The sequence below is a fragment of the Artemia franciscana genome, unplaced genomic scaffold (genome assembly GCF_032884065.1).
Source record: "Artemia franciscana unplaced genomic scaffold, ASM3288406v1 Scaffold_284, whole genome shotgun sequence".
Classification (NCBI taxonomy): Eukaryota; Metazoa; Arthropoda; class Branchiopoda; order Anostraca; family Artemiidae; genus Artemia; species Artemia franciscana.
The window spans coordinates 706,077-733,212 of NW_027063596.1; the positions used below are offsets into that span (position 1 = coordinate 706,077).

At 32.9% G+C, this 27,136-nt stretch overlaps 1 protein-coding gene across 2 annotated transcripts in view; it reads right to left on the reverse strand.

The window, feature by feature from the left end:
- LOC136043033 (uncharacterized) overlaps nt 1-27,136 on the reverse strand; it is a 77,288-nt gene that overhangs the window by 22,498 nt on the left and 27,654 nt on the right. For both annotated transcript variants that reach the window (XM_065727933.1, XM_065727934.1), the window contains exons 4-6: nt 16,356-16,509; nt 12,357-12,484; nt 4,974-5,132 (exon numbers count right to left, since the gene is read on the reverse strand). In XM_065727933.1, the coding sequence (XP_065584005.1) occupies nt 4,974-5,132; nt 12,357-12,484; nt 16,356-16,509 (441 nt within the window). The remainder of the gene's footprint in view (nt 1-4,973; nt 5,133-12,356; nt 12,485-16,355; nt 16,510-27,136) is intronic.

Consider the following 27,136-nt stretch of genomic DNA (forward strand, 5'->3'; position numbering starts at 1 on the left):
CACAATATATTACGTGGATGTAGCATACTAAAGTTGTCTGAATTTAGGTGAAGTTCTACACCACATCACAGAAAGGGAGTAGTCCATCCCTATAAGTAGTAAATTCGGCTAGTCCTTTGTTTCACTGCCTCAGCTGAGTTAGCTAGGCAATGAATTAGCAGATGTCTACGCTTAACTGGCCATAGTGAATACACTGTATTTATAGATCAATGCAAAATTCTTCCAGTCCAATGTACTCTGAGTTTTACCTAACGTTGCTGGGATCAATGTTACGTAAGTGCAATTGCATAACAGGTTTTCATCCTTGGTGTGGATATCAGAGGTAGAAAACGGGTTCCCCCTAGCATCATTAAATGAATAGAGACTGAAATATAACCAAACATTTCTAATGAAGGAACATACATATGGATTCTGATGCGTCAATGGATCCTGTTAATATTTTATAATAGTTTCGTCTTATTTCTAGAAGAGGCAGAGAGGATAGGTTTTTCAACATTTTTGTTTTATCAAAAGGAATTCTCAAGCCTTTTAGTTACAGAATTTTTGTAGACTTTAAGACATGGATAATCTTTCATATAAAAACAATCCTCCCTAACAGCTATTTTTGAATTTTTGAATTCAATCCATAAATTAATTTTTTGGCTTGGACCTCCGAAGGAAGGTGATAAGCAATATCAAAACTCAGAAAAGCAAAAATATTTCCTTCGGATGGTTTACGGAGGTAATCCTTGAAGTAAATCTTATATACTTTTAACTCTTAAAATTTTATTTCATTTATTTGAAATTAAAAATTTTTTAGTTTTTGTTTTTATGTCTTTAAATGATATTATCTTTGCTTATAACAACAAAAAAATCGGCTCTAATTTTCTGAGCATGATATAAAAAAGTATGAGTATGCTAGTTATGATTTTTCTTTTATTAAAGCAAATTTTGAAAGGATCAAAATAAAAAATCTTCTTTGCGGTACCCAATTTGGCTTTTGCAAAGGACTTTCTACGAACCTTGTAATTCTGAAAATGGTTGACTGGGTGAATGATGCATTTGATAAAGGCTTAATACCCACAGCTTTACTTTTAGATATTAAAAAGGCATTTGACACTTTTGATCATGATAAATTACTCCAAAATCTTGAATAAATTGATATACGTAATGTGACGTTAAAATGGTTTTGTTAGTATTTTATTAATAGAGTTCAAGTTGTACAAAATGCAAATGCAACTTTAGAGCGCCATCTTTTACCGTGTGGAGTACCACAAGGTTCAATAATGGGACCACTGCTTTTTCTCATTTATATTGACCATGTAAAATATTATTTATCTGAAGCTAATATCATAATATTTGCAGATGAAACAATCCTTTTTGTTGCACGTGAAAATTTATCTTCTTTATTTCAAAAAATGGAAATTGCTCTGACTGAATTTGTATCGTGGGCTGATTCACAGTATATAGCACTAAATTATGGAAAAAAAAATATTTTATTTTCTAGAGTTGGATCAGTCCAAACAGACCTCAATTTAAAAGTAAAAAATAATATTAGAAATAGAGTAAAAACCAGTAGATATCTTGGATTTATTAGTGAGGAGAATATTTTGTGGAAAGAACATGCCAAATTAATTGGTGACAAACTTTCCTACGTCCCTTGGAGTTATCCGCCGTTTTTAGCTCCGTTTCCCGAAAAAATCTTGAAAATGATTTATCATTCTATTTTCATCCCTAGTTTTCTTATGGATGCTCTATATGGGTAAGTAGCTTTATCTTATGTTATAAGAGAATCCAAATAACCCAAAATAAGGTAATTGAAATTATATCTCCTCTTTAGTATTCAGACAACATTAACCTCCGTTTTAAACTTACTAAAATATTTGATGTGTCAAAGACTAGGGATTTCAGATCGCAACTTTTTGTTTTAAATATTTAAAAAACTTCCTTCCATCATCATTTGAAAATCTATTCACTTTAAATGAAGATTTGTATACATACGAAACACGCAATTCATATGACATTGTCCACGAGACACCATCAACAAAAAGAGCTTCTTTTTTAGTTAGATTTTTTGCACCAGCTGTTTGGAATTTAATACCCTTGGAAATCCGGAACTCAAATAACCTTATTACCTTCAAGCGAGCAATAAATGGTCATTACAGAAATACTCTTTGGAATTGAATGTCGTGCGGTCCTCTTCTTTTCGGTCTTTTTCTTTTCTTTTTTTCTTTTCTTTCTTTTCGTCATATCCTTTTTTCTTTTTTGATAAATTAGTTGATTCGTTGTTTCTGTTTGTTGATTGTTTAATTGTTCTTTAGTTAAGTTTCTTCCCAAGCTACGCAATTTTTGGGCTTTCCTGACAGATTATGTACAGTAGTTATGTGTTTTTGTCTAGATATATATGATTGAATTGAATTGAACTGAGCCCCAGTGCAGATGAACCGAAATATAACCAAACCAGAATATAACACAATCCTATTCAATTGAACTCACGTGCTTTTCAATTGCCAAACACTTTTTTTTAGTATTCAAAAACTGTAAGTATAAATCTGTCAAAATATGCCCCAGGTCATATTTAAACATAGGGTTTTTTCAATCCTCCTAATGTGAATCTATTTGACAGGAGGGGGGGGGGGTATTATTCTAATAAGATTCCGTTGACGTCAACAAAATTCGAACAATTAATGAGACTTAGATTCAGAAATAGGGTGAATGGGATGATATGAAACCTTCGGTCAATCAAAAGTTTGTTTTGCAAAACGGTAAGTCAAGAAATATTTGTATTTTTATTTCTTGACCGGGAATCAACTATTCTACTCTGGCTTACAAAATTGTGAGGGTAATTTTCTTAATTGGGTAAGTAAATTAGTATCCACTTTAGACAGATTTAATGAGTAGGAACTGGGACAGCGATTTTATTCAATGCATGCTTAAATCTGAATTTCATTAAATTGAAAGCGAAAATTACGAGGGTGGAGGGAGGTAGTCGACGTAGAGATTGTCGCAAAGATTTGTCGGCCACCGAAGAAGTTCAAAGCTTAAGAATTCATACGAGATTCCAATGTTTCAAATATGTGGTCTTTGATTTCTTCAGTTTTTACCTAAAAGTTTTAGCAAATTGCTCAAACCAGTGAAGGCTGCAACGTTTTCCCCATTCTCAAGCAACCTCAATTCCCATTCAAGCATATCATATTTCGAAAGGATATGTATGATTTGATATGGGTTAAGGGTTCCTTTTTTTAACATTTTAACTCAATTTTGAAATTCGCCGAGAAAAATATTCTCTCAATCGAATCGTTTTACGATAGTATGCACGGTCTTACTTTCAGTTAAAAAAACTTGTTTTTTTATTTAATTTCTGAACGTTTTTGAATCAATGCATGTTTTGATTTTGGCTCTCCGCAGATGAATAATTAAAACAAAATTTGGATATTTATTTTTTTGGCTAAATAGATTTCTAGAGTTTTGATCGAATGATTTTGAGAAAAAAAGAGCGGGGCAGGAGGCCTAGTTGCCCTCCGATTTATTGGTTACTTAAAAAGGCAACTAGAACTTTAAATTTTTTACGAATGTTTTTATTAGTAAAAGATATACGTAACTTACAAATAGTTTACGTAACGAACTTTTGTATTCTCATGTTTTTATTACGTATATGATGGGGTTCACCCCCTCGTCAGTACCTCGCTCTTTACACTAAAGCTTAAATTTTGTCCCAATTCCTTAAGAATGACCCCTGAATCACAAAAGCCGAATAGAATAAATAGTTGAAATTACTAAAAATGCTTTAGCGTAGAGAGCGGGGTATTAGGAGGAGGCGAGCCCATCATATGCTTAATAATTTCTGTTCGTTTTAAGTTTTAATGCTTCCCCTTACTTTCTGTTGAAAAAACTTTTTCATATTTATTTTTTTACTGTTTTTTTTTAAATAATGCTAGAAAATCCTTCACTCCCTTCGTGAAAATTTTATTCCCCCACGACAAATTCCTCTAAGGAAAGTTTCCATAACATATCTCCATCTTCTCAATTCCCCTTCCCCCAAACTAAAAATCCTCCCGAAAACGTCTGTACACTTCCAAACAACCATTACTATATGTAAGCACTGGTCAAAGTTCGTAACTTGAGGCCCTTCCCACGCTGACTATGGGGGAGTAAGTCACCCCCAAAGACATAGTTATAAGGTTTTTCGACAATGGTGAATAAAATGGCTATCTCAGAATTTTGATCCGGTGACTTTAGAAAAATAATTGGCGTGGCAGGGGGCCTAGGTGCCCTCCAAATTTTTTGGTCACTTAAAAAGGGCACTAGAACTTTTCATTTCCGTTAGAATGAGCCCTCTGGCAAGATTCTAGGATCACTAGATCGATGCAATCACCCCTGGGAAAAAACAAACAAATAAACACGCATCCGTGATCTGTATTCTGGCAAAAAATGCGAAATTCCACATTTTTATAGATTGGAGCTTGAAACTTCTACAACGAGGTTCTCTAATACGCCGAATCTGACGGTGTGATTTTTGTTAAGATTGTATGACCTTTAGGGGGTGTTTCCCCCTATTTTCGAAAATGAGGCAAATTTTCTCAGGCTCGCAACTTTTCATGGGTAAAACTAATCTTAAAGAACTGTATATATTTCAATTCAGCATTAAAATCCGATCATTTTGATATAACTATTAGTATCAAAATTCCAATTTTTAGAATTTTGTTTACTATTGAGCCGGGTCGTTCCTTATATACAGTTCGTTACCACGAACTGTTTGAAAAACATAAGCGATCCTGGAAAGTTTTAGGGAAGAGAGGCTAAACGGTGTATTCGTGTTGTATATAATCTGTTAAACTTAGAAAAGACAAGATATGTATGCACTTAAATTCACCTTTGAACAACTGAATAACCAGTTCATCTAAGTTCGTTAATATATATTTTTTAAACTTTGGCCTTTTCATACAAAAGCAAAGAAATATAAAAAAGAAAATGAAAAGAAATGGTCACTCTACCTTTATTAGGACCATCTTTTATGACACTTAATAACGTAGCTTGTTTTTCGCAGGCACATAAAACATCGATAGAACCAGCTTCTGCTGTTGATCGAGTTTTTCCAGTAGCTATCGTTGTTAAGCTACTTCCTGACGGCAGAGGTCTTGCATCTATATTACCTGTCATAATTAAAATAATATTATCAAGGTCATTATGTTATATATATATATATATATATATATATATATATATATATATATATATATATATATATATATATATATATATATATATATATATATATATATGTTATATATATATATATATATATATATATATATATATATATATATATATATATATATATATATATATATATATATATATATATATATATATATATATATATATATATATATATATATATATATATATATATATATATATATATATATATATATATATATATATATATAGATAATATTTTCTATGGCTTATGGGCCGACCTTATGAGAGTTTTAAGATTTTATTTTCGATAATTTATTTTTTTCATCATTTTCCCCTCGTTTTATAGATTCAGTTCCTGAAAAAATTCAACAGCAAGAACATAGTGACAATGTGATACCATTTTCACAAAATTCTGGTGGCAATCTTGGCTAAGGTAATACTAGCTTTAGAGGGTTCTAAGCAATTCTTTTGCAGCATTTTAACATTTGTTTCATATTTTGAATATTTTCTATGGCTTATGGGCCGACCTTTTGAGCATTTTAAGATATTATTTTCAATATTTTAATTTTTTTCATATTTTTCTTTATTTCCCCCTTGTTTTATAGATTCAGTGCATGAAAAAATTCAACATCGAGAGCATAGTGGCAGGCTGATATCGTTTTCACACACATTTAGTGGCAATATTGACTAAGGTCATAGTAGCCTTAGAGGGTTCTAAGTAATTCTTTTACAATATCTAATATTTGCTTCATATTCTTAATATTTTATCTGGCTTATGGGCCAACCTTTTGAGAGTTTTAATATATTATTTTTATACTTTAATTTTTTTGCATATTGTCATTATTTTCCCCTGGTTTTATGGATTCACTGCTTGAAAAAAATCAATTTCGAGAGCACAGTGGCACTGTGAAACCATTTTCACACACATATGGAGGCAATCTTGACTAAGGTCGTAGCTTTAGAGGGATCTAAGTAATTCTTTTATATTATTTTAACATTTGCTTCATATTTTTAATATTTTCTATGACTTATGGGCCGGCCTTTTGAGAGTTTCAAGATATTGTTTTCTATATTTAATTTTGTCTTTCTATTTTCCCGTGGTTTCATAGATTCAGTGCTTGAAAAAATTCAACGTCCAGAGCATGGTGGCACTGTGATACCGTTTTCACACATCTCATGGCAATTTCGACTAAGATAATACTAGCTTTAGAGGGTTCTAAGCAAGACTTTTATAATATTTTAACATTTGTTTCAATTTTAAATATTTTGTATGGCTTATGGGCCAACTTTTTAAGGGTTTTAAAATTTTATTCTCGATATTTTAATTTTTTTTTCATATTTTCATTATTTTCCCCTGGTTTTTTAGATTCAGTGCTTGAAAAAATTCAACATCGAGAGCACCCTGGCACTGTGAAACCGTTTTCACACACAAATGGAGGCAATCTTGACTAAGGTCGCAGCTTTAGAGGGATCTAAGAAATATTTTTATATTATTTTAACATTTGTTTCATATTTTTAATATTTTCTATGACTTATGGGCTGGCCTTTTGAGAGTTTCAAGATATTGTTTTCTATATTTAATTTTCGTCTTTCTATTTTCCCCTGGTTTCATAGATTCAGTACTTGAAAAAATTCAACGTCCAGAGCATGGTGGCACTGTGATACCGTTTTCACACACATCTCGTGGCAATTTTGACTAAGGTATACTAGCTTTAGAGGGTTCTAAGCAATACTTTTATAATATTTTAACATTTGTTTCAATTTTCAATATTTTATATGGCTTATGGGCCAACTTTTTGAGGGTTTTAAAATTTCATTCTCGATATTTTAATTTTTTTCGTATTTTCATTATTTTCCCCTGGTTTTATAGATTCAGTGCTTGAACAAATTCAGCATGGAGAGCATGGTGGCACTGTGATACCGTTTTTGCACACATCTGGAGGTAATCTTGAATAAGGTTCTACTAGCTTGAGAGGGTTCAAAACAATTCTTTTATATTATTTCAATATTTGTCTCATATTTTTTAATATTTTCTATGGATTATGGGCCGACCTTTTGAGAGTTATAAGATATTATTTTTAATATTTTATTTTTTTTCATATTTTTCATTATTTTCCCTGTCTTTTATAGATTCAGGGCATGACAAAATTCAACATGGAGAGCAGAGTGGCACTGTGATATCGTTTCCACATACATCTCGTCCCAATTTTGACTAAGGTTATAGTAGCTTTTGATGATTAAAAGTAATTATTTTACAGATTTTAATATTTTTTTCATATTTTCAATATTTTCTAGGGCTTATTGGCCGACCTTTTGAGAGTTTTAAGATATCATTTTCAATGTTTTAACTTATTTCATATTTTTCATTATTTTCCCTTGGTTTTATATATTCAGGGTATAAAAACATTCAACATCGAGAGCAGAGTGGTACTGGGATATAGTTTTCACACATATCTGATGGCAATTTTGTTTAAGGTTATACTAGATTTTGAGGGTTCTAAGTATTTTCAGAAGAAAATACCTAACACGTCATAATCAAATTCTCTGTGACAAAGAATTCACAATCAGAAACGATTCAATCTTTTTTTTATCTCCCAACCTCTTGAAAAAAAAATAATAATATGAAAACATTTTAGGCTAGACAGTGATTTGGTTAAAACCGCTTTATACTATTTTCGGAATAATCATGTTTATTTAACTTAGAAAAAAAAATGTAAAATAAAGGAGTGTTAGTAAATACATAACCACCACTGCTACGACTACTATGGTGATTTCAAGGGGGCACTAATCAAGAGACCCCCTTCACCTGAGACCCATATTTTGACAGTCGATTTAACTCACGATAAAATCTATAAAAATCATTTAAAAACAGTGTTTTTACAACTTTCATATCTTTTAAATATAATCGGTTAGACTTCCTTTAAACTACCGTCACTTATCTTCATTAGCTCTTCAAATAAGAGATTAAAGTCTTGTTTTTATTTCATATTTTACAGACAAAGTGGACTGCAAAATTTTAGTTTTTGTATTTAATCATTAAAAACAAAGTATTTTATAACCCAGCAATTGGCCAATAGTTTGAAAGTAAGAATAATCAGGCCATATTTTTGTTAAATCGTACGTCTTTGTATAGTTTTATTGTAGGCATGGTTTTTCGTTGGCTTAATCCTGAATTTAATGGGGAAAATTGCTACCTAGATGAAATAAATGGAAAACAGTCGTACCATCTACGAATTACGCTTAGGAAACCCAAAAAATGTCAGTTTCAAATTATGAAGGAGGTGTGGATAGTCCAGGGGCTTGGCATGTTAAAGGCATGACAAGCGGCTGGCATGGCAGGTTAAGAGGAAAATTTTCATAACCTTTTCATATACGAACTCGGGAAGCAAGATTTTTATAGGCTTTCGTTCTTTTTCTTTCCCCCCTATATTCTTGAAAATTTTAAAAGATTCTTTGTACATTGACTAAAAAATCATTCCAAATGTTGAAAAAAGGTTCTTGGGAGCCTCAATTCTGGAAACTCAAATCAAATTCTACCTCCCAATAGCTTATTTTTCTTATCAATCCATTACTAAAAATTTTCAAAGAGCTTAAGGCCTGATCAAACTTAATTTCCAGTGACTATCAAAAAGCATTTAACTTTCTTTAACCACAACATATTAGTTGAAAAACCTATACTGAATTGAATATTAATTTTTTCCTATCAAAACTGGTTGCCACATTTTCTCAAAATAATCCTAGGTAGTCAAATATCAGAATCATTAATGCAATAGCATTGAAAACAATTGAATTCATCACAAAATCAAAAAATTTTTTCGTATGCGCTACTACAAGCGGAATCGCACTTTGTCCCTCCATCCAGAGTACACGCTGGGTCACAAGTTAAGGGCTGATCCGGGAACCCATCCCTTGTTGAAGCCTGCCAGAAGGCCAAATTTTGGCAAGGCATATGGACAGAATATGGGAGACCCAAGAACGGCATAGTGAACCAAATACGGATTTCCACAAAGCGCCATTTTCCCAAAGAACTGCAAAAACATAGAGCCGCTATTCGTTCCGATTTTTCAGAAAAGATAATGAGTAATCCGATGCTTCTGTGGAAAAGTTTGACCCGCAACCAGAGTGAAAGAAATGCTCCGTCAGCTCATATCTCTGCTTAGGCCTGGCAACAGCATTTTTTGAAAGAGTTTTCAGAACCTGATCCCAAAGTTGAATATCCCCTTAAATGTGATCTCAATCGGATACTGTCAAAAAAGACTGTACCCACGTTTATTGTTTCACTGTCTGATATTATGAGTTCTGCTCAAAAAATTAAGAAACCTTTTTCGAGGGGTACAGATAATATTTGTGCTGAACACATTCTTCTTGGAAGTCCCCTACTACTTTGTCACCTTGATCTCATGTTCCAAATGGTGTTCACAACTGGAATAGGTTTTATCTGAAACCATTTTTAAATTATTGTATTCCCACTTCATTTTTTAGATTATGTCAATTAAGAATCCATATCAATTAGTAGTTGTCATTAGTCAGTTAAGCAGTGAAAAAAAATGTCAATTAGTGTTTGGATCGTTTCTAATTTTAGTTGAACACCAACACCACGTGTACTTCCTGTTTTAAGGGCTTGTTGGTGGTACCTCAATACTTATGCTATTTTCATGACTAATTGGGTTATTATCAAGGCCGTATTCAGAGGATAAGGGGTTCGAAACCCCCCAAAGTTTATGTCTGACTAGTAGACACATAACAAAAATGCATCAAAACAAGTTTTGATGCGTTTTGGAAGTTTTTTTTTACCTCCCTCGTTCTCTTCAAGTCGTCTTGCTCCTGTTCCAAAAAAAATAAATCGCTGAATGAGTGTTCTCCATAATGTCCTATTTCAGTTGCCACTACTTTCTGCAAGATTTTTGAAACAGTCGTAATGCCAGAACTTACAGATAAATGCTACATGCCGCCATATCAGTTTGGCTTCCACTAAGGCCTAGGGTGTGCCCACGCGCCTACTGCACTATCGTCAGTACTTATAGATGCTGATAAGTCTGGTGATTCGCTCGTCCTAGGAAGTCCTGATGTAAGCCATGCTTCCGACTCTCTGATTCACGCGAAAATTCTCCTTGAGCTAAATAAACGGGGAGTTGACACGTCTGTTATTCGTGCTTTGTAAGATATGTATAACCATCTTGCTTTTGTGATCAGGCTATCTGATGGGACCGTAACACGTTTCGTTACTCCAGTCCATCGAGGCGTCAGACAGGGTGCCCTTACCTACACAGCTGCCTTTAATAACTGTATCCTGAACGCCCAGTTCAGCGCAGTTCCTTTGTGTATTTTAAAAGGGAATGATGTGTCACTTATTGCTTTTGCAGATATTTTTAACCCCAGTCGAACAGTACAGTCGTTCGAAAGAAATTTTGCTATTTTAAGTCAAGATTATGCTAAGATTAACCTTACATTCAATAGACAAAAATCGGACATGGTTCTGTTCAACTAGGTTGAAACTCGAGCAGGAGTTACTATTAATCTCGATGGCGTGCCAGTTTCCCCAAAATCACAAATGAAATATTTAGGGCTTCCTATCGGTGACACCCTTAAAGCAACTAGAAGGCTCTTCATCCTTCATTTCCAATGTCGAATAGCAACTGCACACGGAAGCTTGGTAGCAAACAAACTTCGACTCAACTGCAAACTGCTAGCAAAACTTTACAATGCTTCTGCACTCCCGAATTTCCTATACCTTGCACCTTTTTGGAGTATGTTTATGATAACCGAGACGAAGGAGGTTCGGCGAATCTTTTTCCGGTATGCCAAATACCTGATTGCCCTTCCACCATGGTCAAGCAACTCCTGGGTCATTAAAAAATACGGCATCATAGACCCGAATGCTTCTATCCGAAAAAGCATAGAAGCTTGTAAAAGTAAATTGGTCGGCACCCATGGAGCGCTATTTTGATTCAATGAGTGTTTTGCTTTTGTATGTTTTAATTGTTTTTAAGTAAGGTGAAGTGTTGCAAAGTTTTTTGTGTAGATTTTTAAGGTCAATTTCTTTTTCCTCTTTTCTTTTGTTAACATTATGCTCCGTTTTTCATTTGTATTACAACGGGTTATAAATAAATTCAATTCAATTCAAAATGCGCCCTCTGAATGACTCTGATGTCTGTCTAACAAGATAAGGCTTCATTCTCTCCTCTTTTAATATAAAAGCTGATCTGAAAGCATTTGAGTACAGGGGGTTTTCGTTGCGCCTCTGTTTTGCGAAAAAATACAACAACAAAATTATCGGTCGGGAAACATTTTCCTCAAAAGAGACTCCCCACCCAAATTCGTCCCATCTTGAGTTGTTTCTGCACCTGTTCCTATCTTTTCCCCTGTTTGCTGGTTTATCTTTGAATATAGTCCCCTTCATTACAGAAAAAACAAACAAAATAGCCCAATAGCTTTCCTCTTTTATTTTTTTGATACTGGTGCACCTAAGTTTCGTGTTTTTCACCCTGATTTGTTTTCCCCCTTTGTTTAAGATTCCCATCAAAATGTTTTGCATTTATTAAGTATTGCTTCAATGAATTTTATTAATTTGAATCTTTTTATCAGTTCGAACAAGCTATTGGGAGGTTAAATTCGATTTGAGTTTCCCGAATTGAGGCTCCCAAGAACCCCTTTTCAGCATTTGGAATGATTTTTTTTTGTCAATTTACAAAGAATCTTTTAAAATTTTCAAGAATATAGGGGTGAGAAAAAAAGAACGAAAACCTATGAAAACCTTGCTTCCCGAGTTCGTATATGATTGAGGGTGGGGGGGGGGGCAGTGAGTACTAGCCTATTTGTCATTATTCGCAGGCGAGATGTTGATTCTGGCTGAGTCTGATATTTTTTTCATAGATGGCAGAGTATATTAAGAAGCGCTTCCTTATTCCATGCTTTTAAAATCATACCAAAAAACTTGAAAATATACAATATTGGTTCTTTGTTAATGTGTCGTCATGTTTTGAATGATTCAAAAACATTGAAGAGAAAATAATAACTTTTTCGACTTTGGCAATGTATTTGAAATACCCATCCCATCAAACTTGAAAAATTAAAGACAAATATATATTTCTTTTTGTTTTTTTATAGCTACGTTATTTTTTCTGAAAATTGTTTCGGGACTTAGGGCACTTATCAATATAATTTGAATTTTTTACCTGGTAAAGACTGGTTTGCAGACAAAATTTCATCAGCCCATTGGAAAAATTTGCATTTTTCAGTTTCAGATTTTGAGCAAACGAAAAACTTACGACCAGTGTTGTACCCATCTTTCTTTACTATTGATCTAAAAAAGGGAGATAATACAACAAAGACCAAAATTTAGGTCCGTAGTTTACACCCAGTTTTATTCTAAAGAAAACTAATTCTAGGGGTATTCTACATCTAATTATAAACCCTTTTATTTTTTTCGTCTTAATACATCAAATTGTGAAAATGAATTGCCAAAAATAGTGCCAGTACAGTGAAACAGAGTTTTAAGACAAAACATGACTCTTAGGCTTCAAATTATGCTAGAAATTTCCTTGAATAGAAGGGATGAAAATTATACCATAAATTTTCTTCCATTGTAAAAGTTTTCTGTTTATAAATTCGAAGTTATTTAAAACACTACTTAAAGAGTAGAAAATAGGCTTTAAAAATCATTGTCTCGAAATACATGTATAAAACACAATATTAATGCAGCCAAATTTAACAAAATCAAGACAATTATTTTTCTTCGTATTTTTTTTAGCTGAATCATACTTGTCCCTTCTCAAAGAAATTGCTTTCAGTAATTTCAGATAATATATTTTGCTGTTAATTTTCCTCTGCTTCGTCTTACAGCATAGTTAAGCATATATGAGTCAGCAAAAATGTATTAAGGCTGTTTGGTATAGTTCGCACATTGATGCCTTATTACGAAATTGACATACAACACATAGAGGGTGTTTGCTTTAGTCGATGCTTTAATGGTAAAGGAAATAAAGTTACGGTCGATTATACAAGCGTGTTCCTTAAATAGGATGTTAGAAGAAGCTTCATCATCAAATGTACGGGCTATGACAAAGAACACCCGCTACTAAAATTAAAAATCAAGTTTCCCAATTAACCTACTTGAAACCTAAGGTGAAACAGTGCACTTCAAAATGATATGCAGAAGTATTTATAGTTGTTTTAAGTTTTTAATCTATATATATTTTATTTTTATGCTCAAATTGCACTTACGTATTTTATTAGATAATATATATTGTTAAGATAAGTACACTAAATATTACATTACATTTTTTAAAGTATATATATATATATATATATATATATATATATATATATATATATATATATATACTTTCTTACTTTTTTAGAATTTGACAGAAGCAAGCAGTTAAAAGGTATTTGACACCAAGGATCAGAAAGAATCAAAAAAAGAATTGAAGAAAAAAGTAGGTGTTTTAAGTAGTTTTATGATACCTAGAGGGCAAAATCGTGGATTGAATATGACAACAAAGATCAGAACTAATCAAAAGTGACTTTGAAGAACAACAGAGGTGTCTTAAGCACGTTCTTGATACCTAGAGGGCAAAGTTTAAGTTCAGGGTTTTTTTTAGTTACTGTGAATTCCTCTGTTTTTCTGAGGAAAGATTAGTAAACAAAGGTGATGCATTTGTTGATTGTTACTTACTTATTAGAAATGTACTGCCATCTCAAAAGAATCCAAATCAATCTGTTTGGCCTTTTTGCATGTCTTTTGTTTTCTAAAGCAATCAAAAAACAAATTTGAAAAATTTGAAAAAAAACAAATTCATTCAGTTTGAGTGAAGATCAAACCATCAATAGTGGTTTTCAAGCGCAAAGTAGCTGTAAAAATTAAACACAAAATCAATTTAGTGGCCTTCAAAAAAAAAATTTGAAGGTGAGTTTGAACCACCTTCCTATAGCCAAATGTACTTTATAAACCCGATAAAGATTTTGAACAATGTCTTATATAAGACTTAAATTATGGGATCTCTCCTAGCCTGGTGGATCTTTTGCAAGAAATATTCCAAGAAACAAAGAACTATGCCAAAGATTACATCAAAATATAAGAACTGGATTATGATGGAAATCAACTGATTCAGTTGAAGTGAATAAGCTGATTCACTGAAAAAAATGTTCGGTCATGGGATCTTTCATAACATAATGAATCTCTTGGAAGAAATAGTACGGGAAAAAAGCAACATCCTCTTAAATTAATAATGTTAGTTTATAATTTAAATCATCAAGAAATAAAAACTAAACACTGAAATTTTTTATTATATAAAGTGCTTTTAACAAAATGATGAGAATTCAAATAATGTCCGCAAAGAAAAAAACAATTGGCCCAAATATATACAAAAATCAAGCAAACATCCTCCAATAATAAGACCTATCTAACTAACAAAATGTAACCCAAAACAATAATATAGAGCCTTATCTACAAATATTACTAATACCATCTTACAAAATAAAGTCTCCAAATAATTATCGTTATTAGGTTAAAAACTTGTACTAGGATTAAGATATGTCGGTGAATTTTCTTAATGATTCCTCCACCAGCACTAGATCCAGCCTGGATTCAAATAATGTATTAAAGTTAAGTATTTGGCTTCCTATAGCCAAATGTACTTTTTAGACCTGATAAAGATTTTGAACAATGTCTTATATAAGACTTAAATTGTGGGATCTCTCCTAGCCTGATGGATCTTTTGCAATAAATATTCCAAGAAACGAACAGCTATGCCAAAGATTACATTAAAATATAAGAACTGGATTATGATGAAAATCAACTGATTCAGTTGAAGTGAATAAGCTGATTCACTGAAAAAAGGTTCGGTCATGGGATCTTTCATAACATTATGAATCTCTTGGAAGAAATAGTGCGAGAAAAAAGCAACATTCTTTTAAATTAATAATGTTAGTTTACAATTTAAATCATCAAGAAATAAAAACTAAACACTGAAACTTTTTATTATATAAAGTGCTTTTAACAAAATGATGAGAATTAAATAATGTCCGCAAAGAAAAAAACAATTGGTACACTTACCAATATTTGGCAGACCGCTTTGAATATTAGCATGATCGTTCTTATTCGTCATAATTTATTCGTCATATTAGCTCGTCATATTATTCGTCATATTAGCATATTAGCATATTAGCTCGTCTTATTCGTCATATTAGCATAATTTCGTCTTATTCGTCATAAAAATCTTATTCGTCATATAGTCAAAATTACAATCAAACCATTTTAACATACGAAACAGGGCCCAAATATATACCAAAATCAAGCAAACATCCTCCAATAATAAAACCTTTCTAACAAACAAAGCGTAACCCATAACAATAATATAGAGTCCTATCTATTACTAATACCATCTTATAAAATAAAGTTTCCAAATAATTTTAATTATTAGGTTAAAACGTGGACCAGGATTAAGGTCTGTCGGTGATTTTTTTTTATGATTCCTCCACCAGCACTAGATCCAGCCTGGATTCAAATAATGTATTAAAGTTAAGTATTTGGCTAAAAACAAAAAGGAAAAATAGAAGAGAACGAAGAAAAAATTATTTTCCTACTTTAGCAATTAAAATGAATGATCATTTGAATATGGTTTTGACGTTACTATCGAAAAAACATTATATACACATTGAATTGCAATACAATTTTTCTCTTTCTGGCAAAAAGTGAAAAAAGCTTATTTTTAGCGATCCCCCATGAATTGCAATCCAATATTTCTATCTCTGGCATACAGTAAAAAAACAAGGTTATTTTCTGTGATTTTGCAACAGACTATTTCTCTTTCTGGAACAAGTGTAAAATAAGCTAATTTTTCATCAAAGGCAAATCGATCAATTTCCGTATCTTAAAACAGATTAACAGATATTTTTAGACTGAATCTCTAGCAGAAAGATAAATATGCGAAGCATAACCAGTGAAGTCGTTTGGGAGAGAGGGGCGGTTTTCCCCAAAATAACTCGGGGAAATCTACTACTTATTATGTAGATTTAAAACTTTTGCTCGTTTTAAGCTACAAATTAAAATCTTCAGATGGTCTAAATTTTCCATTAGAGTTAAACCCACTTTTTGGACCCTTGCTGGAACATCATTATATAGATTTTCTACGAATAAATAGAATAAAAGCTAAGATAATTCGAATATTTACATTTGTGCCTGAATAGCGCAATGACAATTTGTGACTCCAATTGTAGGATTTTGAGCTTGTGGCGGTTTTCCTGTATGACTTGAGTCTTGCACATTCTTTACCTCGTCTGACCATAAGAAAAAGCCACAATCACTACATTTATGAAATTGCCTGCCTGAAAGAGACAAATAGAAATGAAGTAACTAAGATCAAACTTAAAAAGAGCAATAAAACAATGCATATCACGTAACCCTGCCATTCCTAGATAGATAAGAAATAGAAAAAAAGCTTTGGTTCGACAGCTTTTGAACTGAAAAGGATATTAGCAAATTTTTGAAAATGGTGATTTCTTGCGCACTTTTAAGAATCAGCGTTTATCGATTTTAAGCTGGATTCTTAATGCCATCAATTTTAATTTCTAGCTAGAACGTCCCAATTGAAAAAATGAAATCCCTGCTGGACTTTCGAAGTTTTAAAACAAATTTCATGTTCTAACCACAAAGGATTCTAGTAACTCCTTGCAGCACTAAGTTACTTGAGGCTAAGCACCTACTCATGCTCCTCTTCCATCAAAATTCATTCAAAGCCAATGAATTGATTTCCACTGCCTTGAAAAGAAATTCTCTATTGTTTCTGCTTTTTGTTTGTTTGTTAAGAAAAGGCAGTGTGGTCTTTGTGACTATAATCAAAACTCCCTCGTAAACTCACCTAAGAACTTCACATTTTCCTTAAATATTTGATTATGGCATCATTCCGCTCATTTCGAGAACCATCTGCATTTTGTTTGGTCCTTGATGGTTGGCCGACAAGGATAATCTTTGGCAATTGGTCCTCCTCCGTGTGTAGAACGTATCCTAGCCCCATCAATTTTATTTAAAGTTTGATATAATCAAGTTATTTTACAATCATTTTAATAGCTTATTTTCTACCTCAAACAATTTAAATCAGAAAAAAAAATCATAAGAGTAAAAAGCTCAACTTCGTTTCTGAATTTTTCCAAAGAAGGGAAAAAAATTTACATCTATGTTCTCATTTTCTCGAAAACAGAGAAAAAAGTTGAAGTTCTGTTCTAAATTTTCCATAGAATAGAAAAAAGTTGCACTTCAATTTTGAATTTTCTTCTAAGATGAGAAAAAAGTTACACTTCTGTTGTAAATTTTTCCAAAGAAGAGAATAAAGTTCGAGTTCTGTTCTGAGTTTTTGCATTGCACAGAAAAAGTCTACACTTCCTTTCTCATTTTTCTCAAAAGAAAAGAAAAGAAAAATCAAATTCATTTTTGAATTTTTCCAAAAATTCAATCCTAGAATAAAAAATTTACACTTGAGTTGTTAATTTTCCCAAAGAAGAGAAAAAGTCACGATTCAATTTTGAAATTCTCCAAAAAAATACAAAACAGTTACTGTTAGGTTCCCAAAGGAGGAAAAAAGTTCAAATACTGTTCTGAATTTTTCCAAAGAAGAAAAAAAAGTTCAACTTTTGTTTTGAATTTACCCAAAGAAGAAAAATAGTCATACTTCAGCTCTGAATTTTCCCAAAGAAGAGAGAAATTTCAACTTTATTTTCTGATTCTTTTAGAAAGAAAAGAAAAGATTTAAAATTCGAGACTGTTTTTTTTCCAAAGAAGAGAAAAAATCCACCTGTGTCCTGATTTCCCGTAAAACAGTGAAAAAAAATTCAAGTTCTATTCTGAATATTTCCTTAGAAGAGAAAAAAATACATTTCGGCTCTGAATTTTTCCAAAGAAGAGAAAACAAGGGAAACTTCAGTTATGAATTTACCCAAAGAAGAGAAAACAAAGATAGACTACTGCTCTGTGTTGTTACAAAAAAAGACAAAAAAGTTCAAGTTCTCTTCTGAATTTTTCCAAAAAACAGAAACAAGTCATGTTATAGTTCTGAATCCCCCCTCTAACAAAAATAGAAAAAAGTTCAACTTCTGTTCTGAATCTTTTTAAAGAAGAGAAACAGTTCAGCTTCATTTCTGAAATTTTCCAAAGAACATAAAAAATGTACACTTATGTTCCCATTTTCACCAAAATAGCTAGAAACGTTCAAGTTCTGTTCTGAGTTTTGTCATTGAGGAGAAAAAAGTTTTCCCTTCAATTCTGAATTTGTCCAAAGAAGATAAAAAAATTACGTTTTCGTTCTGAGTTTTTCCAACGAAGAGAAAAAAGTTACACTTCCGTTCTCATTTTTCCCAAAATAAGAGAAAAATTCAACTTCAGTCCTTTATTTTTTCATAGAAGAAAAAAGTTGCACTTCAGTTCTGAATTTTCCCAAGGAAGAGAAAAAACACTTAAGTTCCGAATTTCTCCAAAGAACAAAATAAAGGTTTCTGTTCTGAATTTCCAAAAGAGAGAAGAAAAAAGGCAAATTTTGTTACTGAATTTTTCCCAAAAAGAGAAAGAAGTTGAACTTCTGTTTTTAATTCACCCAAAGAAGAGAAAAGTCATACTTAAGCTCTGTATGTTCCCAAAGAAGTGGAATTCTGGATATTTTTCAAAAAAGGAGAAAAAAAAGACACTTTTTACTGATTTCCACTAAAACAGTGAAAACAAGGTTCAAGTTCTATTCTGAATTTATCCATAGAAGGGAAAAAAGTTACATTTTGCATGTTAATTTTTTCTTAGAGGGGAAAAAAGTTTAAATTCAGTTCTGAATTTTCTCGAAGAAAATTTCAAAAAAAAGTTCAAGTTCTGTTCCGAATTTTTCCAAAGAAGGGAAAAAAGTTAAGCTGCAGATCTGAATTTTCACAAAGAAGAGAAAAAAGATCAACTTCTATTTTGAATCTTTCAAAAGAAGAGAAGCAAGCCATGGTATAGCTCTGAATTTTCCAAAAAAGAAAGAAAAAAAAGTTCAACTTCTGTTCTGAATTTTTTTTAAAGAAGAGAAAAAAGCTAAACTTGGAATCTGACTTTTTCTAAAGAAGAAAAAATTTTACAGCTCTGTTCTGATTTTCCCCAAAAGCTGAGAAAAAAAAAAATCAAGTTCTGCTCTTGGATTTTTCCATTGAAGAGAAAAAAGTCGCTGTTAAATTCTGAATTTTTCCCAAAGAAGAGAGCAAAAGTTCTGAATTTTAACAAAGAAGAGGTAAAAATTTCAATTTCTGTTCTGAATTTTTGCAATGAAGAGAAAAAGTTACACTTCCGTTCTCAGCTTCCCGAAATAAGAGAAAAGAAATTCAACTTCAGTTTTGAATTTTACAATTATAGAAAAAAAAGCTACACTTCAATTCTGAATTTTCCTAAGGAAGAACAAAAGTTTTGCTTCAGTTCCAAATTTATCCAAAGAAAAAAAAAACTATTCTTCTATTCTGAATCTCCCAAAGAAGAGAAAAAAATTCAACTTCCGTTTTGAATTTTTTCTAAAGAAGAGAAATTTGGTTCTTGACTTTTCCAAAGAAATGATAAAATTTCCATTTCTGTTCTGATATCCTCAAATCAGTGAAAAGGAATTATAGTTCTAATCTGAATTTTCCCGTAGAAGAGAACAAACTTATACTTCAGATTTTATTTATTTTAAAGAATAAAATAAAAGTTACAAAATTTCCATTTCTGTTCTGATATCCTCAAATCAGTGAAAAGGAATTATAGTTCTAATCTGAATTTTCCCGTAGAAGAGAACAAACTTATACTTCAGATTTTATTTATTTTAAAGAATAAAATAAAAGTTACTCTTCTGTTATAAATTTTCCCATCTATACTACAAAAGTCACCATCTGGTTATTTTGCTATGCCTTGACGTATTTATTTTTAGGAGTTTCTTGGCATCATTCCGACAACACACAGTTATTTTGACACGCTTGATAGAAAATTTTCGATGATACGAAATAATTTATCCCATGACATCTTAACCAACTGAACAGATTTTTTTTGCTATAACAGTTGGTCATAGCAAAAAAAAGTTGCTATGCCTTTGAGATCTTTGATTCCGGGGAATTTCTTGATACCAATCCGACAACTCTTTGTTTCCGAGAATTTTGTGGTGTTTTTCCGAAAAGTCCTAGGCCGGATCAGTCTTGTCTGTATTACACGTCTACTATAAACATCTCACAGTGAGGTAAAGTCACCATCTGGTCTTGTTATTATGTCTTCAGCTAATTTTTTTCGGAATTTTTTGGCATCATTTTGATGCAGTCCTATCACATTGACATACTTGCTAGGCATATTATCGATAAATAACACAATGATTCAGAGCAGAGCCATGACCGTCTGGAAAGATATATTATCATTAACTGAACTGTGATTGAATTGTCAACATTTCTTGCTAAAGAACTTTTGATGAAACTTCTCATATATCAAAAAGTTGAACTTTTGTTTAGAATTTTTCCAAGGAATAAAAAAAAGTCAAACGTCAGTTATGAATTTTTCCGAAGAATAACTAGTCTTAGTTCCGTTTTAAGAGTCAAACATGATAGAGAGGAACTACCCCCCCCCTCTTCGCTGACATCCTCTTTTACCGCAGTATACTGAATTGAAATTACGAGATAGCTATTTTGCTACCAATAGTCCAAATAGACGCATTCTCCCAGAGCCCATGTTAAAGGGTTTTTAAGTTATGCCTAGGGGGATGTAAAGTTTTTATGGAACGGGTGGTCGTATAAGCTTTAGATTGGATGGAGTTCATCTAATTGGATGTCGGAGGTTTTAGTCCCTGTTTTAAAAGCCTAAAAATAGTAAGGAGAATTTTGAGAAAAACGTTGAACTGAATCAAAACATGTTATGTGTACAAGGATTGACAAAAGGGTGCAATGCAGAAATAGTTTAGGATATTATTTCAGAAATGATAAGGCGTGTGATCAAAAGGACAATATTTGCATACTACCAATACTAATACAACTACCATCACACTACTGCATTTATAGTTTTGAAAGGGAATTTGAACTAAATCGAACGACGCTATGTGCATTTAAATTGTTAAAACAGCGTATCCCAAGAATTGATTTGGATATTAAGTTGGAACTTCCGGAGAGTACTTGTAGGGGAAGATCATCAAAGGCAGCAAAATAGTGCTGTGTAACTAAAGAGCGATGAGGGCGCAATTAATTATTTTTTTTTAGACCAGTGTACTTTATATAGAAGGAGTTGTCGTACAAACATCGAAAACAGACCTATCGATTGGATATTGAAGGGGGATTAGTGCTCGTTTTAACAGTCGAAAGTGATTGGAGGGTGACCTCCCCCCTCCCACGCCCATCATTTCTTCAAACTCATACAGTCGAAATTTTAGGATAGCCATGCTGTTCAACGAAGTTGAATGGTGTTGAAACTATGTCTTAGAGGATAACCTCCCCCCACGGTCCTCAAGGCACGGGTTGAAAGTTATGCCCTGGGGGCATATAAGGATCTAATAAAAAAGGGTGATCATATAAGCTCTGGAATGGGCTTATTACATAGGTAATCAGAAGTTCTAGTTTCCTATTTAAAAGTCAAAATGATTGGAAGGCAGATACCCTCCCCCCGTTCCTCCTGCCAATTATTCCCCTAGACACATCCCATCAAAAGTTTGAGATAGTTTTTTTGTTCGAAGTAGTTGAAAGATCCTGAAATTATGTCTTTGAGGATGACGACCCGGCACCATAGCCTTCGGGGCAAGGATTGTTTGTTATGCCCTGTGGGCAAATAAGTTTTTTTACGGAAAAGGATGGTCGTATAAGATATGAAGGGTGCTTATTGGATCGATGATCTGAAGTTATAGTGTCCTTAGTAACATTAAAAGTGGTTGGAGGGCGGGTACAGACCCCCACACACACACCAGTCATTACTCCAAACACGTCCAATCAAAATTTAGAAATAACCATTTTGTCCAACGTAGCTATAAGTCCCAGAAATTATATCTTTAAGGAGGACCGTCCACCCTCCCACAAACCATAGGGCAAGGGTTGTAAGCTATGCCCTGGGGTCTCATAAGGTTTTAATACAAATGGTGATTATATAAGCCTCGGATGAGGCTTAATATAATACCCATAGTCCACGTCAATTACCTGTGCTGGTGTCATTATACGGGTGCTAATGAGTAGATATAGCATAATGAATTAGGTGGAGGTATCATACGAAAGGTTGCCAGGATTTCAGTGAAGCTCTACATCAAATCGCAGAAAGGGAGTAGTCCATCCCTATATGCAATAAATTTGGTTGGTCCTATATTTTTACTGTCCACGCTGAATTAGCAGACATCTACGTGTATTCATTATCTGGCGTATCTACGCATACGGTGTATGCGTAGATACGCCATGAATACGGTGTATCTACGCATAATTGCAAACAATTTTATCGGTTCAATCTACTCTTTGTTTTACCTAACATTGTTGGGATCAATGTTACGTGAGTGCCATCGCATAGGTTTTCACCCTTAGTGTGGATATCAAAGATGGAAAACATATTCTCTTCGTAACATTACTTGAATAGAGATTGAACTGTAACCAAGCATTTCTAATCAAAGTAACATGAATATGGAAGAACATGAACATGAATAGCCTTAGAATAGTTTAGTTTTATTTTAGTTGAACCACAGAGGGTAGCTTTCTCCACAGTTTTTCTTATCAAAACGCATTTGCAATCCTTTTTGTTACTGAAATTCAGCAGAGGATCATCTTCCACATAAACCCCCTTCTCTAACAGCTTATTTTGAATTTTCAAATTCAATCTATAAATTATTATTGGGCATGGAACTTCAACGGAAGTTAATAAGCAATATCAAAACTAAAACGAGCATAAACAATTACTATGAGTGGCTTAAGAAGATAGAACTTAAAATGAATTTTATTTAGTTTTGATTCTTAACATTTTATTTTACTTTTTTTTAATTGGAATTTTGCAATTTGTGTTTTCATGTCTTTAAATGATATTTTTATTACTTATAACGACAAAAAAATGAAATAATTTTTTGAAGTATGAAATGAAAATAGAATAAGTATGTTAGTTGTGTTTTTTTTTTTAGTCAAAAACCTTTTGAACACTTTTTTCAAGACGTATTTTTTGAACTTCAAAAGTTTGTCAAATATGTATACTTGTAACAAAATCTGTTATGATGCATTTTTTTTATGCTAGGCCAATACTGAATCTTCAACACAGCCAATAAAACCAAGGACCTAGGTTGGTGGTAAAAACAACGGAATAGCTTTAGCCGAGTGGGGAGTTGACACCTTGTTTGATTAAACTGTGGATTTTTCGCTTGCGAGTGCCGCAATAAAATCAACAACTGAATTTTATGAAGCTCCACAACACCAGATTTATCATGCATATAAAATGATGACCAACACATCTGTCGAAAACTTAAAATATTCAAATTATCTTATCTTTCTTTCATAAGTTTTAACAATACCCTCTAATTTATTGTGTTTATTTTAAAATTTTCTGAAAACAAACCCTGTTTCAACCAAAAAAATAACTGTGATAAGACTATCCACTCCTAAGAAAACTAAATTTAGTTTCTAGGAAAATCATTGAGTAATTTCCCTGGCCTGTCAGGACTGTAAGTGATTCATCACAGGTATCCTAACTCACTGGACCGGTCATCACACGATGAAGGTACACCACCTATTCTTCAGTAGATTTTGAGCGTAATGCAGAAGAGTTGGACAGTCTAGTGATAATAGCTGGTAGTGATACTTCTAGTACATATTTGCCAATTAATTTGCTTTTACCAGTGATCTGAGTCCTCTGCAAAGTGCTGTAGGACTCACGAACGCCGTAATGACACTAGAAATCGTGTTACGTGATTTTAATTTAGCAAAATTTTCTCTAGGTCATAAGACTGTCCACTCCTTAAAAAACTAAATCAACTCATTATAGCTTCTAGGAGAATCATCGAGTACTTTCACTGACCTGTTAGAACTGTAAGTGATTCATGTCATTTATCGTGACCCACCGGACCAGTCATCAAACGATGAAAGTACTTACCCGTTCTTTTCTGGATTTTGAGTTTAATACAGAAGAGTTAGACTGTCTAATGATAATAGCTGGTAATGACGTTTCCAGAACATATATAAAATTAATTTTTTTTACCAGTGAACTGTGTTCTGTGTAAAGTGGTAAAGACCTCAAGAATGCCGTCATAACACTAGAAATCGTGTTGCGTGATTTTAATTCGGCAAAATTTGCTTTAGGTCATAAGACTGTCCACTCCTTAAAAAACTAAATCCACTCATTATAGCTTCTAGGAGAATCATCGAGTACTTTCACTGACCTGTTAGAACTGTAAGTGATTCATGTCAGTTATCCTGACCCACCGGACCAGTCATCAAACGATGAAAGTACTTACCCGTTCTTTTTTGGATTTTGAGTTTAATACAGAAGAGTTAGACTGTCTAATGATAATAACTGGTAATGACGTTTCCAGAACATATATATAATTAATTTTTTTTTTACCAGTGAACTGTGTTCTGTGCAAAGTGGTAAAGGCCTCAGGAATGCTGTCATAACACTAGAAATCGCGTTGCGTAATTTTAATTCGGCAAAATTTGCTCTAGGTCATAAGACTGTCCATTCCTTAAAAAACTAAATCCACTCATTATAGTTTCTAGGGGAACCATCGAGTACTTTCACTGACCTTTTAGAACTGTAAGTAGTTCATGTCAGTTATCCTGACTCACCAGACCAGTCATCAACCGATGAAAGTACTTACCCGTTCTTCCTGGATTTTGAGTTTAATACAGAAGAGTTAGACAGTCTAATGATAATAGCTGGTAGTGATGTTTCCAGGACATATGTAACAATTAATTTTTTTTTACCAGTGAACTGTGTTCTGTGCACAGTAGAGCAGGACTCAAGAATTCTGTCATGACGCTAGAAATTGTGTTGTGTGATTTTAATTTGACACATCCTGCATATTCAAATATGCTTATCAACGATCTACATATGACAAATTGCATATTCAAACGCGCAGGGTAGTTTTCAATCCTCCTCATGAGAATTTAGTTGGTGGGGCATAATTTTAATACATCTTGTTGACGATCCTTACATCTGCAACAACGAAGCGCAGGCAATTCTTGAGACTCAGATTCAAAATTGGGCTGAAAGGGACGAGATTAAAGCTTCGGTCAATCAAAAGTTTCTTTTGCAAAACGGAGAGTCGGGGGATTTTTTTAGTTTATTTTTTTTTCCAGGAATCTAACATTCTACCCTGGCTTACAAAATTTTGAGGTTAGCTTTTTTAATTTGGTAAGTAAATGAACATCCACTTTAGACATACTGGATGAGTGGAAGCTAGGATTACTATTTTATTCATTGAATATCTAAATCTGTTTCTCATAAAACTAGAAAAAATTACGAGGGATTGGGGAAGGTATTCAACCCAGATATTGTCACAAAGATTTGCGAGCTACCGCTGTAATGCACAGCTTTATAATTACTACTGGGTCGTAATGTTTCGAATATGAGTTTTTAGATTAATTCAGTTTTGTCCCAAGTATTTGAGCGTATTGCTCAAACCAATGAAGGTTGCAACGCTCTCCTTATTATCAAGCAGCATTTTAAAAAGGATATGCATGATTTGCTAATGGTCATGGGCATCTTATGATCATTTCAATTCCTTTTTGAAATTCAACAAGAAGAATTTTCCCTTAAAATTTATTCATTGATATGAATTCACTATACTCCTCTGCAAGGTCCCATTACGCACTATCATGTGATAATTATAAATGACATGATAATTTATTCACCTCTGACTTCCCCGACATTACCAATATTACAAACAATACATTTATGAGTTTTCTCTACACTCAATGGCATAAAAAAAACAAGTAAATTATCACTGTAGAGCTCAAAAGTTGCACCTTCAAACTTCTGAGATAACCACCAAAAACTGTTTGGTAAGCTGTTTTCAAAGGGTGAGTCAGAAAAGATATATGTGTTCGATTAATCACTTTTCCTCTATTATAAGTTACCCCTCTAACTATCCCTATGAGAACAGATTAATAAATAGTTTTTAGCAGACTCCGTCAGAATTCTAAAAACAAAATAAACAACTATTAAGTGTAACAGCAACAATATGGAATTTTTCCACTAATGATTGTCGCATTTAATTACAAATGAAAACAAAATCTACATCTTGAATTTTTGCAACAGTTTGTCTCATAGGATTTGTAGTCAAGTTATCTTTAACTGTTCGTTTGTTTTATATGCCATTCAATTATAATTAATATACTGTCTCTGGCCAGACTATTCTTTGGCCAAATTACTCAAAATAATGAAATTTGGGTGTTTATTTCAAACCAGGTAGTTCCCCCCCCAAAAAAAAGAGAAGGAGTTTGGAGGGGGGCTTAAACAGGCCCTGTCCAAATGCAATTGTGTTATTTGTGATAAAAAGTTTGAGGCACTGTAAACATAATGCCCACTAAGATGTTTTGTAACTGAGTGACTAAGTAGGATCTTTATTTTGGTCTATATTTACAAGATCCCAAAAATGATATAGAACCAAGGTTAGCACGCAATTCGGCTCGATTTTCGCAACTGCTCTTTCTGGTGAGTCAGATGGTCTTGAACAATTCATTCATTATGGAGCATTCTTTAGTATGTCTTTCTATCTAATCTATGCACAGTCTTAAGCCCAAAAAATCATTTAAGACAATAAAATCGACATTCAATTATACCTTACCAATTAATCTTAGAGCTTTTTAGGTAGGTTTCAAGGAATCTTTTGACGAGACCTTTGCTTCTTAAGCTTAAAAAACAAAAGATAGTCTGAAAAGTTGTAGGGTAGTGAGGCTAAACGAATATTTTTGTATTCTATATAATTTGTTATATTTAGAAAAGCCATTATACGCTATATACTTAACTCAACCTTTGAACAACTGAATAGCT